Source organism: Limanda limanda, chromosome 9 (genome assembly GCF_963576545.1).
Source record: "Limanda limanda chromosome 9, fLimLim1.1, whole genome shotgun sequence".
NCBI classification, from domain to species: Eukaryota; Metazoa; Chordata; class Actinopteri; order Pleuronectiformes; family Pleuronectidae; genus Limanda; species Limanda limanda.
This window is the reverse complement of record NC_083644.1, coordinates 23605418-23624294: the sequence shown is the minus strand read 5'-3', so window position 1 is coordinate 23624294 and position 18877 is coordinate 23605418. Positions and strand designations below refer to the sequence as shown.

Here is an 18877-nt window from a genome sequence, read left to right as displayed (position 1 = left end):
TGAACAATAACAAACTGTCCCCATCTTTTCTCATCTTTATATTTATGTTATATATAGATATATGTATATATATAAATCTATATATAGATTTATATAGATATTTATTTATATTGTTTTATTAATTGTATCTAATATTCACGTCTGGTCATTTAGCTGATTATTTTCTGTGTCGACCACATATCTGCAATGATGAACATTTCGGCTCCACGGTTTTGACCTTTCACATCATATTTAACAATATCTTTGTATCACTAATGTTTCAGTTTGTCTTTTTCTAAAGGAAACCAAGCTCTCTATATATCAACAATGTTTATTTAACATATTGGCTTCCAGCCAAAACAAATATATCAAATACTCATTCAAGCTTTATCAAATTATATAATCAGTAAATACGTCTCTGTAGTAATAGTAATAGTAGTACAAACATTTGTATAAAAATATAGCTCGACCATTACATAAATGTAATAACACTTTGAAAACAACAGTGACTAGAGGTTTATGTTTTTGTGTTGTCCTGGTTTCACGAGTAGTCCTCTGCCAGTGCGTCAAAGTAGTTTTCGTCAGCATAGAGAAGGAAACCGGAAAACAAGCTGTCGGCCCAGCTAGGGTCTGCAAATAAACCGTTCTGGTCCTGGTAGAAGATTTCCAGCCACACCTCATCTTCTGGGTTCAGGTAAATCACAGTGGACCCAGAGGCCACGTCATGATTTCCCGTGTTGCCATCAAAGGTTTTGATGCGAAACTGGCCGTTTTGCACCAGACCAATAGCCAGGTGTTTGTTTGCCAGTGTAATGTCATATGAAAAAAAGTAAACGCCAGGGTATGCACAGATAAACTTGCCCGTCTGTGGGTTGTAGTGTCCGCCCTCATTATAGAGGACTTTATTGAACTTGATGGGGGTCTTCTCTAATGGGTAGCTGCTGGTGATTCCCACAGAGAAGGCCGATTTAGGCAGCAGGCTGCCACATCTGCAGACTCCTGCGGTGCCGCGTGGCCCTTGTTTGCCCATGTCCCCTTTCTCTCCCTCACGGCCCAGAGCACCGGATGGGCCCACATCTCCACTCCCTCCTGTAGGGCCTCGTTTCCCTGCAGGGCCACGGTCACCTCGCCCTCCAATCTTACCTGTTGGGCCAACCCTGCCCTTCCACCCTGAAAACGAAAAATCGCGTTGACGTCATTATTTCTGAAGCATCATCCCCTATGAGTTTCTGTTGTGCACTTGTTGAACTAGACAATGAAAGAAATATAACTCCCCACCGTGTGTCAAGTGTTAAGTTATGCTTGGAACACAGCCACTTTGACATTGTAACAGCACGCATTTGGCTTATATCCAGCTGACTACATCGTCAGAGTAAATATCCTGGAGCTAGGAACACTGTGAGTCACCATATGTCTCTGCAAAACAGTAGGCGATGCTGAAATTGTACTTTCATGTTAAGATGAGGTTGTTGGTCTGAATTCCTGTTTCAACAGATAATGGAAACCTCAGGTGCATGACTATCACTTATTCCTGACAGATTTATTGCCGGTCGGCCTGTATAGATGATATCAGTCCAATCTTTCTGCTGGAAGAGACACGCACTGGCCATCACATATCATGGCAATATTTAGCCAGCTTTGCCCAATAAAATATTTACATTCTGGTTAATCTAAAAACAAAACGAGACGTATACCAAGCTGTGAGCAACAGCTTGATAAACTGAAAGTGTTGTTGGAAACTTGGAACAGGCTGAAAGCATATTGTAAAGCATCTATAGGGAAACATTCACTGCAGGGTAGACCCTTCCAAGTCATTACAAAAAAATATATAAGTTGGAGGCCTGTTATCACAGAGTTATAGTTCATCTTTCCACCCTCAGTAGGTGCTATTCCAAACAGATCCTACAAAACACCTTTTAACCAACAATATTAATAGTTCAGTAAGCTTTTTTTTTGTTAAGTTTCCTGTGCCAGCTTTTCTCTTGCACAAACTAGTGGCATTTGTGTACCATTTGTACAAATGAACTGACACTTTATCTGTCTAGGCTTCATATTATACCTGTTTCTCCCTTTTCTCCCTTTTCACCCTTCCTGCCTTCTCTGCCATCTCTTCCTGGGATACCCACATTCCCATCTGCTCCCGGGGGCCCGGTGGGGCCAGGTTTGCCAGGCAGTCCCGGTGACCCGGGGACACTGCAGATTAGACGTGGTGCTCCTTTCAGCTTGGTCTCAAACAGCTGTCCAACGACACAGTGGAACAGACACACGACTCCCATTGACAGCCACATCTTCGAATCTGTGAATAAAAACAACAATTTCAAGAGAATTCTACCAACTTCTGATTTGTCTTTTGGAAAATATTGCCAGCCCCACTAACAGGTTCTGAAAAGAGGTGAGATCATGTTATCAGTTCTCACAATGCTGTAAAAATAAATCTTAGTGATGTTGAAAAGTACAGCATGAGGCCAGATGTTATTTTTGTAATGAGAACCAATAGCTGTTTGAATAAGTCTTACATGCTGATGTTCTCATCCACAGCTAAATTGCACGTGAGAGACCTTTAATGAAATTCTTTATCTCTGTTCCAAGTCTTCTTTTTTTGCCAAACATTCCTAAGTCATGACACAACATCCAACACAATCCCTGTTAGGGGAGCCTAATTGTGAAGCAAGCATGAGCAGAGAGAGCTGTTACACATTAATGTTACACAAAAGGAGGTCTAATCATGTGTGGCTGTCTTATAAAAAGACAAAGACACCATCATACCTCATTTGAAAACATACTGGGCATCAAACACTTCACAGGAACCCATACTGGTCATCAGAAACTCGATATGAACAAATACTGGACATCACCGACTTCATATTGAGACACTATGGACATCAAACATTCCATATAGACATAAACTGGACATCAAAAACTCGATATTGACACATACTGGACATGTAGCATTCCACATGAACATAACCTGCACATCAAACACTTGATAGGGATACATACTGGACATCTAACAGTCCATATTGACACACATTGGACATCAAACACTCCATAGGGACACATGCTGGACATCAAATGCTCGATATGGAAACATAATCAACATCAAACACTTGATATGGACAGATAATCAACATCAGACACTCGATAGGGACACAAACTGGACATCAACAGTCTGTATAGACCCCCATTGAACATTAAACCCTTAATATGGACACATTCTTGACAAATCTCTTTTAGGAGTTTGAGCATGAAGAAAGATTTGTCGATTGGATTAGTACACATGCTTGTTCTTTGCATATTTGCCCGTGTGGGCGTGAGAATGTAAGTCCTGCATCTGCTCCTTGGCTGGCTGGCTGGCTCTGGTCGGAGGGGGCTTTGGAACATGTGTGTCTTAGCATTGCAACATGCTCTCCTTGTCATTACACATTGGGTTTGTCTGTAACTGCAGGATGCCTGGAGAACAGACAAAATATGTGTCTAATACGGGATAATAAACACGATGAGATAAACAGGACGGACACAAGCACTCCTGCACACCCACCCACACAAACACGACTGGTTCAAGCGGAACAGAACAATCGTGTTTTGGATTTCAGGGTAATGAACTGGTCACTGAGCCAGTGTGAGGTCCTGCGAGAGAGAAACCCCGCCCGCCAGTTCCACTCTGCAGCAATGATGTCAGCGAATGGCTATCGTTAAAAAAGAACTCCTTTAAACTCACACATGCCTGATGTGTGTGTGTGCATGAGGACATATGGTGAATGTATGCAAACACAAACAGATATACAAACACACCCCTAAATATTTAAAAAGGAGGTGATGGAAATATAGAGACGTTAATGTCCCATTGAAAATTTCTCTAAAAACACTGGTTCTTATTGAACCAGGCAGATTATTCAGGCATAATGAAACACTTTTATTTGTGTGCTTCACTGAACATGAGCAGACTCTGTGAAGGTGTTTCTCATTCATGTCAGACATAAGTCTCACAATGATTCCTGAGCCTCATCGTGGTAAGAGTTTGAAAAAGAAGTGAGATTGTTTAGACGTCTAAATCCTTAAAAGTGATTGTGTACCATCTACAGAATGTGAATAAGTTTGGATAAACAAACACACTTAGAAGCCATGAATGTATATAAGACACATTGGAACACTCAGACAGACTGACAGGTTTGTATTCAAGTTATAGAAGTCATACAGAGAAACTTCAAATCTTGAAAATGTGGTGGTGTCCATCATTTGTGAATGAAGGATGTTGTGTGATAGTCAAAAAAACAAACCAGTTCTCTTACCCCACACCTGGTAGCTGTTCATCACTGCTGAGCGTATTCCTCCTATCTGCTCAGATCGGGTTAGGGTCGCTTACTTGATGATTTGAGTCCCCGATCGACATGTTCCTTTCTCTGCTGTGCTCTCAGGTGTCAGTGACAGTGTGTTGTAGTGGAACAACAACAGCAGCAGCAGTAGCAGGCTTGTTTCACTCCATCCAACCCTTCCTGCTTCCACCCACCCACCAAGCCCTTATCCACTCCCTTCCCTCTGCTTCATGCACTCCCCAAGGCGAACAGCTCTGCCCCAGGCGAACACTGGTTTTGCATTCAGCGTGAACTCCCATTATGTCATGGATAAAGACTCCTTCCAGATGACACATTTAGTGTAGATGTCAGCAACTTGGCACTTGAAGAATGACACTATTGAGTTATGAGAAGTCAGATTAATAAATGCCAGAAGTAATTTCTCAGTCAATTTGACCTCAGAGTTGTTCTCAATTGTATTTCAGACATTGATCCCTAGATGGCGCCAAAAGTGATTTGATTGACTTTTAATCTTATTTCTGACTCTCACATGGGTATGTTGAGTCACCTTTGTAGATGTGAGTCAAAAATGTATCACAGAGACCAAGATGATGTTTGGGTGTGAGAGTTAGTTATGATTAAATAAATATCTGGGTAAGAGATAAGAATAAAGAGGAACGGTTCTGCTGACCCATACAGTTGTCAGGGTTTCTTCACTCCTCAGTGGAATTTTGGATAATAGGATATATACATTAGCAAACAATGCATGCGCTTATATAATAGTTTTCTAAAGCTTGATGACAACTCAAAGCACATTACAGAACAGTTTTGCCATTCAAACACAAATTCACACAGTGCATCTGTGCAGCATTTTCTGTACCACCCATTAATCACACACAGACAGCCGTCAGGAGTGATTTGGGGTTCAGTGTCTTGGACACTTCGGCACACCAATTTGGGGAGACTGGGATCAAACCATTGACCCTGTGGCAATGACCCACCCTAATTACATGTACTACATGTATCTAAGGAGTCACAGATTGCTCCAGCGTGATCAAGTTACTACTACAAGAGGTCATAGCATAAAAAGCCCAAAAGGCAATGTTGTGCTGTTTTTGCAGCAATATTGGGCATGCTACAAATGATGAATCAGGACAAGTCAGATTATGATAAGCACAGTGTTTCTCCATGCAGCGAAGATACTGCATGGCTGATTTAAAGTCTCCCCACTCTGCGGGAGGAGGCCACAGCCCAGTCGAGAAAAAGAGAAATCACATGAGGAGCAGCCATGTTGTGTCCAAACAGAATGGGTCTTTATTCAGGAAGTGAAAGAAAAAACAAAGATCGTAATCAACACCCCATTAAATACAAAACCAACAAAAATAAAAATAAACATGATATTCATTTTGCATATCAAAGAACCATTCAGTAATAATTACAATCCAAACACCTCATAAACCACTTTTGTGAATCTATACACAAACTCTGATTTAGAAATTAGTCACTTTAACAATAAAATTACAAATATTTAGCTTTTAAAAATAATTAAACTCAAAATAATATCTTAGCAATTAGCATCTTAAAATTATATATAGTGTATTTCGACATAAAAATACAAAATAAGACCAATGACATTTAAATATGAAAAAGTATTCCAAGAAAGTCTGCTATTATTAAACGAAATAAAAACGTGGGATAAAACAAGATGAAATGAAATAGAAATATGCATGAAAAAGTCTCTCCTTTTGTTAGCAAAACACTATCCAAAATAACTACAATCATTTACATCAGTACAAAGATATCTGGATTTAAAAATAGTTGCAATGAAAAAACGGGGTTTATCTTTTCTGACAGTAAAAAATGACACTGTGGATCAGAAATCTGCAAAATATGCAATGAAAAAAATAAATCTGCATTAAAAAGGTTTACACTGTAGTTCTTACTTTTATACAAACATTAGAAACAGTATTGCACATCACAACACAGATTCGAGGTTAGTCAGCCTTTCAAAATGTGTTATATTCAAGTTTCAGAGCATCTACGAGGACAGGCAGCTGGGGCCTCGATGCAACAGGGGAGAATCTCAAGTGTCTTCCAAGAATATGATAAAACCTTCATGTTTCCCTCCGTCAAATGAAACATGTGTCATGTGTATCAAAATAAGAATCCGCTCAAAAACTCTGCTGTCGTTACTAATGTCATGATTCTTGTCTTTTAACAGAACTTTTGGATATAATTATCACTTAGGGGGGAGGGGGGAAATAAATTGTATAATGTCCTATTTAAATAGAAAAATACAATCAAAATCAAATATTTTTTTTGTCTACAAAAATAGTGAAATAAATATGATTTTTACAAAAACAAAGACACATGCAGAACAAAGTAACAGTGTTCAACATAGAAAATAGAACCTCACGAGAACAGCACAAGTCAAGTAGTACAGGTGACGATATTCATGTTCGTGTCGGACACCATGAGAACTAAAGCCACGGGGGGGGGGGGAATCTCTTACGTTCATGTGATTTACGTCATGGCCGGCGAAGTCTTTCTGACTCCCGCTCCTCACAACATCCAAGACTACATTAGTTAATATATTAGAAAATATTGGATTCTTTCTCTACTCATACAGAACACAGATAAATTAAGACCACTGCTTCACGCTACATCTTAAATAAGTAATCATGAAAAAATAAAAATTTAATAAATCATCTTTAGAATTCTAAATAGGTGGAGGCCTCAGAGAATCCACGTCTGCACTGAAATCACTTCAGGGGGTGAATACGGAGAAAAATGAGGGGGGTATATAGAAAAGTAGTGCATAATATATATTGTAAAAAACATACTGAAGGGCCAGTGATGGGTAAGTAGTTGACAAGAACAAATTAAATTGTATGACTCAACTACAAGTAATAATTTCATAGGTTTTGTAACAGTACACACTTGATACCGAGGAGAACACACAAGGGCATGAAACACAAAAACCACATCCACATGAGAGCAACACACTTGTACAGTACCTAAGTGACGGCTGGGCCACCATCCTTACAGAAAGATTGTCCATAAATAGTTTGTTTAAGAGTACTTCAAGGGTCACGGCGGGAAATCGAACAGACGAACGATACAAAGAGAGGAGAGTTTCATATCTAGCACGCCAAAAGACCAAGTGTCATCATCCTTGTAATAAAAGCTTGGATGGGGAGTTGTGGAGAAACTTCGACTGGGCCTGGGAGATTCATGGAGCTGCAGCCACATAGCACAACGGACTTGAGCAGTTTAGTGAAGCGAACAAATTCAAAAGATACTTTTTAACCCAACCTTCATCCCAGGCCCACTTCTCCCAGTTTAATCTCCCAAATGGACCCAGCTCTTTAGTCTACATTTGGTCTGCCTGTGCGACGCTGCGTCAGATAAAACCTTTGGAACCGCACGGAGACACAGGACGGGGAAGGGTGAAGGCAGAGTCAAGTCGCTGTCTTACTTCTCCTACACTACTTCTGCAGGAAACTAAACCATAGCCTCAGTCTACACTTACAACAGTCACACGGCACAGGGACCACACACATACACAAACCACTGAACACCACTCTGTTCTCCACAGGGTTTTTTTTTTCGCCACACAAGACACCATGTCACAAAATGATTGCATCTACAGTAGAGCCAATATCACTTTTTGTATCGATAAGTATGTAAACGGATCAAACAACAGATAAACATCAATGCATGCAAGTTTAAATATGTTTTTTTTGTTATTAAGCTTGTCTGATTTTTTTCCCCTCTTAGGCTTCTGTAATAGATGGTCATGCTACTGTCTTAATAATTTCTTTAATTATTAGTTTTTTTTCCTCCGTGATTTTCTTTCTCTCACCTCTATCCTGCATGCTAGTTGTGTAGCTATGCCTAGTGGCATAACATGCACTTGAACTCTTAGTGTTTGAGTGCATACTGCATTTCCTTTAACATGATTCAGATTTATAAATGGCATTAAATATTATTCCTACACACCTATACATATATACGTATATATAGCAGCAAAGCTTCTGAAATAGCTTGTTAAGTATAAATGTTGAATACAGTCAGAAGAAACCAGATTTTGTATTTTGAGGTATCACTCTATTGATCTGTGAGAGTGTATAAATTAAAAAAACATATTTTTTTTTTGATAAACTCTTTAACAAGAAGAAAGAGCCCACGGCAACGTTAAAAAACAACCATTTGCTTTGCGGCAGAAATGTGTAAATTTTAAGCTTCCTATAATTTTGCTACCTTTGGTTAATGACCTGGGGCAGGCGTCAACATTAGAGAATTGAGGTTTTTCCCAGAAACAAGTGTGCACTAGACGCACTGTGGGGGGGGGGCTAGCAGCAGACAAACAGACAGACAAGCTGCCCCATGCAAAAACATTCCCGTTTCTACTTCAAATCTCACATACAAAAATAATAATGATAAAAAAACCTACAAAAATCAATCTCTTTTTAAATCTCCTCTTAGAAAAGATGAAAGTACCACAAAAGAGTTGTAGAGTTGTCGGAGCCTGAGATGTGAGGGGGGTTTTGGTGAAAACTGAGGCTTGTGGTGTTTGGCTGCTACAAAAGATATATAGATATATAGAGTATATACTGTAGTGTTAAGTACTCAATTATACTGAAAGCTTAGGAGAGCATGAGAGGCAGAGCGATGCTCTTTTTTTTCCTGTTAGCCAGTGTTTCATTTCCCTTCCCTCTGACCGTGTCACCACTTGCACCTCTAGTTCCAGCGGAAGTGAATCTGGCGGGGGCGGTCAGCTCCTTCTTTGACCAGGGGCTTGTGAAACTCCCGTCCGGCGCGGGAGTGAATGTTGGCCCAGCAGAACTCACAGTAGTACTGCAGACAGGTGACGTTCGCACAGAAGAAGGGAGCGAATTTCCCCCCACAGCGTGCACCCTGACACTCATCGCAGAGCTGGTCGTCCAGGACGTAGGGCTTCACCTCCACCTGCACACACACACACACACGTTGGAGAGGAAATAGAGGGTGCATTAGCAAATACAGTGAAAAATATAATATACTCATGAAAGACGAAGGCACAGAGAAGCAGAGAAGGGGGAAGAGGTTAATTCAGTTAGCCTTAATAAGCTTTTGATCACCATAGCAACAAGCTGCTACCCGTCTGTGGTGATGCTGATAGCGAACAATGACACACACACACACACATACACACACAGACAAATGAAAGGCCAAGTCACATACACTTATGTGTATACTAATAAAACTAGGAACTATATAAATTGGTAAAGAAAGGGGAGGCTGTACCCGCTTATCGATGTCACCATGCTGCAGTTGGACAAATCTGGCGCTGATGGCCGCGATGTAACTCTGCTGGTTGGAGAAGGCCACTCGTCCGGCACCCTTGGGGTATTTGAGTTCAGGATCAGTGTCAATTCCCGCGTAACAGACTCCACCATAGAGACGATCCATGATCATGGCCAGCTCAACTTGTTATAGAAGAAAAGAAACATAGAATAGATACAGATGAGTGAAAAGGAAGCTGTGAGTCTGCGGTTGCAGATGGAATATCTCGGATGCTTGTGTCATGCACTTTGAACACACAGCTGATTGTCACCTGCAATATGCAGCATGTACATTATGTCCAATACAGAAAAAGAGATGCAACTGATTGAGAGAAACAACATGAGCGGCATTACTTGCTCTCAGGGGACGAGGGACACCTCCCACAAAGATGGTCTTGCGGGGATCAAGGGGCTGAGATCCGTCCATCACAAAGTCACTGTCGCTCAGGTTCCAAGGTCGAATTTGCACCTGAAGTTAAAGTCAAACGTTAAATTATGTCAGAACATTTCCAGTGAGTGCACTTTGAGTTTTGCAGTGTGAGCTGACGCTGTTTAACTCACTGGTTTGTCCTTAATAGTGGGACTGGAGACGCACAGGTAGAGCTTCCCATCCTCCTCCATGCAGGCTTCGATCAGAGCCTGCACTGAGCTCTCCTCCTGGAACAGCAGGAATGCGTATCCTAGGAAACAAACACACACGGGCATCATTCACCTGACATACAGTATGTTCTTCCCTCGGCTTATCAGTATTTCAATGAAACATCGCTTCACTTATCAGCAACATAGCCTCACACCATTCAAGCTACATGTAAATACTGTTCATCAACCATAAATGCATGCAGAGGCCAGCTGCTTCTGCCAATACCTTTAGGTGGAAAGTAAGATTTGCTCTCAGCTTTGTGCGGCCAGTCCACCACCAGGTGACCAAAGCGGCGGAAACTAGAGGTTATTTCATCTGCGGAGAGGAAGAAAAAGAAACAGGAGACAGGTGAGGGGATGAAATACGGTTGATGGAGCAGAAGGATCAAAAACCAGCAGTACAATGCAATCACAAGAGACTGTTTCCTGTCTCACCTTCATCTATGTCAGGGGGCAAACCTCCAACAAACACCTTGCGGGAGAAGCGCTCAATGCGTTCCCCATTCTGGTGGGGGTAACCGCTGGGGGAGCCGAGGACTCCTGGGACCCCCTGGTTGCCGTGGCCATCATCGAGGAGATTGTCATCAATGGGGAAGAGGGAGGAGCGGCCTGGGATAAATAAAAAAGCAGGTGAGGATAAAGTAAAAATCACATGTTCCATTAAACACTCACAAGCAGAAACACTCACAAACATAATACCATAGCAGCACCTGCCTCCCTTTTGTAGAATTTGATATCTCTGCAATGTTATGGATGAATCCAGTAATGTTAATAATCATGTATCTGCTTATACTGTAGCTTTATACTGAGTGGTTGTGAAGCAGCAGCAGCTCACAGTGAGGGACATACAGTTTGGTTTAAAGACTCTGAGCGGAGTGGTAGATAAAGGAAGTGTGGAAAGACAGGCTGTGGAGCAGAGCTGTTAGTGACATGACTTAGTAGTTCGGAGACCCAGAGTGTTATTGTGTTTTTGAAATATTTATGTTGGCTTTTCCTGCAATACAACTTTAATTCATAACACAGTTTATTTTATAATGTCACTTTACTTATCTAACTTTCGATGACTAATTCCCTCCGACAGCTACCAACAGAAGCTTGTGTGATTGGCTGAAAGGGTAGTGAAAACCTAACTTGTAATAATTGAGAAATGTCATTCTATTATGGAATTAAAGCAGATTTTATAAATAAAGTTGTCTAAAATGAAAGATGTGTATATACGTATTTAATATTATTTATTAGTTCATAATTACTTTACACATTTTTAGTCATCGAATATTGTAATAATACTTCTTAGCGGTATAGAGCAGACACACAAATGCAATAGTGCTTCCGATAAACGTGACCAAATCTGAAACACCATGCACATCTGGATACTAGAACAATACAATTGCCTTATAATTGAGTGTGGGTTTTTAATATGAATCATCTTTGGTTAACCAATGATAAATCACGGGGCAAATTAATGTATCACACAACACTACATAAAACTATGTGTTCCTGATTTTGAAAATGATCTAAGTCTGACTCGGTTCCAGACTGAAGGCTTCAGCAGTTTGGTGTCCAGTCAAGCAATAAAGCACGTCACAAGTGAAAAAGCCACAAGGAATAAAGATGCTATAGGAAGCTGAATTTACCTCGACGTCTCCCATAGCTCCTGGCTGCATGTAGAAAAGTACAGAGTGCAAGTTTCAGCCATGCAGACATTTCTCAAAGGGCATTTGTGATTATTTAAACTTAAATCCAATCTAAATTTAAATCTAGCTAAACTGAGCTGGCTTATGACCCATGTAGTTTTGACCCAAAGCAAAATACCCTTTTTGTCAACAATACGTCTTCAGATAAAATAGACTTAATAGTTACATAAAACAAAAGAAACAGGCAGAAATCCACGTTTCCCTGCTTGATATAACAAAGCCTTTTTTTCCCCATCGAGCATATCAGATATAAGAGCAGTCACATTTGGGCCACTAGAAAAAAAACTGTTTTTTTGTTATGTCACTGAAAAGCCCTGGATGTCCTCTGTCATAAAAAAACAAGACTCATCACAATCACAAAAACTCTTTCCATCAGAAAACCCACGTGAACTGCTGATTCCTGAGTCTCGGGAGGAAACAGCAAAGCACCAGACAACACCAGAAACCAACATGCTTGTGTTTATCTGCAAACACTGTTTGACCCAGATTTATGTCCCGTGGAGACTGTTATGAAACAAGATTATATTTTGGACACCGACATGATCTGTCCACATACAAGGCTAAAAAAAGAATCGACAATTACTCTGAGCAGCACTAATAATTTACATCTGAATGAAGGGGTCACTGTTTGTCTCCACATACATGTATATACTGTAGCATGTACAGAAACACACATGTGAGGACTATCAGAACTCATTGTCAACCTGTAAAGGTTTGAATTAAAAAACTCTGGCAAAGGCTGAATTAAATATTCTGTATGGATTTGTTAAAAAAGGAATACAAATGATGATAGATTGTCTCTACACCAGACATAGCACATGTGACCTAGTGCGACCCTCACTGTACCACTGTGAGTCTGCTGAGTGTGTCTAATGAGGCTAAAGAGCAACAGTGAACGTATCAGGAGAGCTGGAGATATAGAGGGAGATGGTGCTAAGCGATAATTACCATTGAGCATGAGGAGGCCATCAGCCCCAGGGTGAGGACATCCCACACGGCCTGACGTGAGAAAACACACGGACAGAGATAGAGATGAGACACAGAGCAGATGGAGAGGACAGGGCGAGGCCAATGTGTGTACAAGAGAGAAAAAACACATACAACACACACACACACACACACACACACACACACACACACACACACACACACACACACACACACACACACACACACACACACACACACACACACACACACACACACACACACACACACACACACACACGTTCAGCCCTTCTTACCACCAAGATTAACTTGCAGTGGAAATTTAGCAGAATAAAACATCTCAGGGACGATATTTGTATTAACTCTGAGACAGATTCTTCAAAACAAAATCCTGCCCTCAAACACCATCATGATGTGATCTTGTTTCTGTCTGTCTATCTGTTCATCCATCTAATCTCTTAGTCTATTTTTATATTTTCTTTTTTAATGAAATGACTAAGTGATTAAATGTGTTAATAGTATTTTTTACATCATTCTGATGACTTAACATTGTGTGTGTTGCATTTTTTCCATTCATCCTCACTTTCAGAGTAGTGGTGTGTGTTGTTGTCTAACACTGTCTTCCCTGATTGTAGCATAGATGGCACAGAGATACACAGATTGTATTAAAAAAAACTTTCGCAACCAACTTTTATTACAGTTTAATGCCTTTGCATCTGATTTCCAAATGCAGCAAATGCACTATTATGGTGTTATGGAGCTGCTAGCCAGACTACTCTGTTGTGTTAGCTGTGGTAATGCTATAAATGGCCGAGCACCGTTCTCGCAAGCCCTCCCTCCCTCTCGGCTGCTCTTTTGGCTGTCATACACAGTGTGTGAAAGTGTGATCACATCTAAAATTAGTCTAGATCCCCCTTTCTCTGCTGTGCACACTGGCCCATGTTCTCTCCATCTGCTCCAGCAGGAAAAACAAGAAACTCGCCCAAGAATGGAGGGCACAGGACGGGTCCCAATTTCAGCAGGTTCCCCATCAAGATTATAAATAACCAATCAAATACTTGTTCTTGTCCCGTATACACAAACAAGTACAGGCTGTTTGCAAGGTTTGGATTTAACAGTTTTATAATGTCTGGGTTGTGTTTTTAAGTGAGAGTGTAGGCTGTAAATGAGCATCAAGCAGCCATCAAGGAATGAGGAGGGTAAGAACGTCGCAGTTATTTGACACTGCTCCTCTGATGTCCAGCAGCTGAGCCCAGGAGTTCAGGGCAGTGTCACACTACAAGTGCGTCTTCTGCTTGCTACTGCAGTGAGACTGGAATTTTTTTTTTTTTTTTTAAACAATGACTATTTCAGCATCTTTTAGTGAAAGATTCCAAGTCGTGTCAGGTTTGCTTGTGTCTAATCTGTCACAAAACATCTGTTAACTAATTAAAGACATCCACAGCAATGAAAAGCCTCTCCTCGGCCTCCTCGGCCTCTTACACCGCTCCGTGTGCAGCCCAGGTTAAGTCGCCACAGGATCAGAGCAGGGAGGTCATGTAAATGTGCAGCTGGTGGCACAAGTATTAAGCTCTCAGCAGGGAGAAAATAAGCCGGTGTGTGGAAAAGCCACGCAGCTATGGGAGCAATGGGCCATTTCACCTCCCTGCATCGAGTGAGGCTGCAAGTTGTCGGGTTGCCTTTGCGCGAACATGATCACCCCCCCCTGACCCGCTGCAAAAAGGGAAAGGGAGTCTTACCTTTCATTGGATCCTGCTCAGCTCGCATGATGTCGATCAGGGAGCTCTCCAGGGAGTGCATGTTCAGACTGTCGTACATTCTGGTGCGGTCCTATAAAAACACAGGTTTTGTATTTGAGGTTTAATATCATCAGCAGCAGTCAGAACTGACAGAGCAAACACACGTCATGATGCTTGTCTAATCTGTCACGTTTCTAACACACTTTTGTGATTTGGCTTATGAATAATAAAGCCTCTGAAGCATGCGTATTTGGCTTAACATGTAGGAGAATTAAGAGTGCGAGTAGCTGACGGATTAACATTCTTTCTATATTTATTCACTTTAGGGGTCAGGAGATATGTTTGTGAGCAGACTATTCGATGTATTCCCCCCTGGATCTGTGGACTTGTTCCCAGAGGCAGGTGGAGAGAGAATGGAAACCAAACCTGGGAGTGGCATTCAGCCGGAGAGCTGAGATGGAGGTTATGAGCTCATCAAGCCTTCCAGTGAGACAGTTATCCTTAACAAACAACTATGACAGACTCATACGGTTATACTCTAGTGACTAACCTACCACAGAGCACTGAGCCTACCGTGCACAAGCCAACATAATAACTGTGTCAAGGTCAATTCATTACACTTTGATATTGGAAGATTGTAGGCTGTCTCTGTGTTGTTTTCACCTTTACTTCTAATGCAGACTGAAGAACTGAGAACGTATAGAAAAACATCACTAAAATATTGTTTCAATTAAGGCTTTGTTTGAAAAAAATTCAATAAATCAAACTAGATCTGCACTCAGTAGAGCACAGACCTCCACCAAGAACCAACAGCCCATTTATGAAACCACATTTATTTGGATCTGCACCAAATTGCACATGAACACACCCCTCATCAAGATCCATGACTTATTCTCTGAGAAATAATGTGAATAATGTTAATAGTTAAAACCAGAAAACTCAAATTTGGAAAACAAATCCAGAGCCATTTCTGTCTGGCTTGATACTGAAGGTCGCTGAGAACATTTGCTTTTTTGGACTCATTTCAGTGAACTGAACCTTTAATCCAACCCAGGTGATCACTGCTATTTTTGCCTCTGATCATGTCTGTTCATGACAGACAGGTTTTTGAAAAAGACTTAGAAGAGTACTCTCTTAGTTTTTTATTTTATTTTATGAATTACAAATTTAAAGATTTATGAGATTTCACTCAGCTCCCTCTGGATGTACTATATACAACTTCCCCCCCCCCCCCAGTTATGCAGAAGATCCCCAGACGTGTAAACAGACTTTTATGTCTTGACTTGTTTGGTATGATGGTTGGATTAGAAGCTTTAAAACACAAGAACATTAAATGTGGCAGAGGGAATCATTTTCTTAGATGTATAATTTCTATTACTCTCAGAATGTAGGTTGTTAGGGTGGTCGTATGTGGGAGAATTGCTGTCCAATTATAATATATGTTAAGAAATCAGGTTTACTGCAGGTTTACTGAAAGGGACTCTCTCCTATCCTCCTACGTGCACCTCTGTTTGATATTAAAAACATGACACAGCACTGATATCGCACATCAATGGCCAGGCTTTAAACAGAAAGGCAGGAAGGAAAAGACTTGGAATCTGAAAAATTCTGGGTCTGACACTGTTTATGGAAATTAACAATCCATGGACTCGGGCCTGTTTCCTGGAAAAGGAAGCGGTGTACTTCTTGGCACAGATACCATTAATAATTTGAGCTCATAGCAACAGCAAAACCACTCACTTACACCATTATTTTGGTGATACCATTTCTTTAGTTTGGATGAGTCACAGTAATGAATATCTTATCTATCCTATTTAGCTATTTTTACAGTGTCTATTACAAGCAAACACTACACCGGCAAATATGTGTGGAAGAGAAACCTTGCATTATGGACTGTACTCTGTGGTATGCTCATACATACAGCTTTTGATCAACCATATATATTAGAGAATTAAAGAAAGTGGGAATTAATAACGTAATTTACCAACATGGTAACAAGTACAATCAGAAATCATAAGCCACAGAGAAATGTCCGACTGACAATGACACTACGCTTTGAGGAAATAATGTGGCATTTAAAGCAATCTTATTAGATTATTACATTGAGAAAATATAGTTCCTTACTTAAATAATCATGTAATTACCTCTGGCAACACGGTTTTATTTTAACCCCTGTCTGTTTGTTAGTTAGTTAGCAAGATTTCACTCTACTAAACAGATTTCCTCAAAACTTGGTTGATAGGGTATGTATCAGGGGAGATTTCAAAACATTTTAATGCAGATCTGGATCAGGGGCAGATCCAGGAATTAACCAATGCAATATTTTTACATATTCACTGATTTCCCAGGACATGATTTGTGGATTTTGATTAAAAACGAGGTATGTAACTTATATTTATAGTATGTGAAATAGTGTGTGAAATTTGGTTGGGCTTTGGTGTTGGCCATTTGAATTACTACTAGTTATTACAAATCGTGGGCAGTTGCTGACATGCATGTACTGATTCATATTTTTAAGCTAACATCTGGCTAAATTCAATAGATCAATTGTTTGCACAAATCCCAGATAAACCCAAATAGACAATAGGTGGATGTCAGGAGGGGTTACAATCCAGATGCAGAGGAAATCACCAGCATCGTTAACCAGTGTTAGTATTTTATTTTCCTGCTAAAATTGTTGAGGACAACTGGGGACTTTGCTGTAGGTGGTGTGGAAGATAGATTAAGTGAAATGATCAAAACATGACCAAATGGGGATGTAGACACGAGTGCAGGAGAGTAGAGGCACTAATTATAGTCAAGCTACTATTACAAACCATTAAGATACTGGTCGTTTACGATGCAGACACAAAGAGCTTCAGCAGCCGAGCTACCTGAGGAAGATCTCACATATAACCTGATAATAAATTCAGCCCAGCACCCATTTTGTTACACCTTTGGTAAAACCTGCAGAGCAAATCAGTTCCAACTCTCTCCTGATTGAAATGCTAATCACGATGTCCCTCTTTTGGTAATTTGCATCGACTCACTGCTACATACATCTGAGGAATCCACAGCTCTGAAATTCCCCTTGGTTTCGGTTTCATCTAGAGACGATCTCAATTGAAACTCATTCACTCTCTCTTTCTCTCTCTCCCTCACACACGATGAGGGCATAATGCATTTCCTGACTCAAACCTTAACCATCGCAACAACAATGTATTTTATTTCTTTTACATTGGCATTTTGAACTAGCCAAATATGGTTTAAATAAGGAACACTTTTTAACACGTACCTGCCTCCTGTGCCTGTGACACTCACAGCACTCACATAACCTCAACCAGATTCTAACCTGAAGCGCATGGTCATACATACTTGAATGAAATGTGAATATCACGGGTCAATGTTCAACACAGTTTTACTCCACACAAAGACTCGCTACGATTTTTTTCACCTTTATGCACCTCCTCCCTAGCACAGATTGGAAGTGAACTGGAGGCAAATGTTCACTACCGCTACATTTGTTTGTGTAACTGGGCCCTAATCCTTAAAGCTAAACTTAACCCTAAAACACCCCTTCTCAAAATGTCCTCACTTTCCCCAAAGGTCCTCACTCCCTATGGTCTATATTTAAAATATTCCTCGCAGAGATCTAATCACACAGACACACAACCCTCATTCCCTTTGTCTTAACTGAGTGTGCTACTGTAACTAGATCTTTCAGACCTGAAAAGCCCCTGAATCTCACACAGTCACACAAAAACAAAATCACTCACACCAAACCAATTATCTTACAAAAAACGACAGACACGCCGACGCAGGATCAACCCAAAACACATACCTGCATTGGCAACAAGGTGTTGCTGTTGCCGTCTGTGCGGAACAAGTTCTCCTCTATCCAGGACTTAGGCCCCAGTGATCCCCCAGTGCGTGGGAACTTCGGGGGAGCGATGACGTTGCTGGAGAAGGGCTTCTTCAGGGGCGAGACGTGACTGACCGAGCCAGGTACGCCCATGCCACTGCTTCGGCGGTGGTCCCGGCCCCAGGACATCCCCCCGGAGCCCCAGCCATTCCCCTGGTGGCTGCCCCAGGGCGACTGCTTCACCATGGGCTGCTCACAAACATCGATACAAGGACATAGAGGGGGGGGAAGGACGGGAGGTTAGGAGGAGCAAGTCGATTTGAAGTACTTATATTTCCATTTCATCCTGTCCTGCCTCTACTTCATTTTCTCCCTGTCCGCCACAGCCCAGCTTGATCTGCTCCAGTGACGGGTGGGT

The 18877-nt window shown here is 41.1% G+C and overlaps 2 protein-coding genes across 2 annotated transcripts; both read right to left on the bottom strand.

The window, feature by feature from the left end:
* Positions 1–296: 296 nt before the first annotated feature.
* On the bottom strand, positions 297–4416 carry LOC133010862 (complement C1q tumor necrosis factor-related protein 7). The gene is made up of 3 exons (XM_061078517.1): positions 4269–4416; positions 2039–2275; positions 297–1149 (listed from the first exon to the last, which is right to left on the bottom strand). The coding sequence occupies exons 1-3, from the start codon at positions 4288–4290 to the stop codon at positions 521–523; spliced, it is 888 nt and encodes a 295-aa protein (XP_060934500.1). The 5' UTR covers positions 4291–4416; the 3' UTR covers positions 297–520.
* A 4548-nt stretch (positions 4417–8964) lies between these two features.
* On the bottom strand, positions 8965–18612 carry cpeb2 (cytoplasmic polyadenylation element binding protein 2). Its single transcript, XM_061078399.1, has 8 exons — positions 18439–18612; positions 14619–14709; positions 10673–10846; positions 10464–10553; positions 10160–10278; positions 9953–10067; positions 9561–9742; positions 8965–9242 (listed from the first exon to the last, which is right to left on the bottom strand). Exons 1-8 carry the CDS (start codon positions 18610–18612, stop codon positions 9015–9017), a joined length of 1173 nt encoding a protein of 390 aa, XP_060934382.1. The 3' UTR covers positions 8965–9014.
* Between the last annotated feature and the right edge of the window lie 265 nt (positions 18613–18877).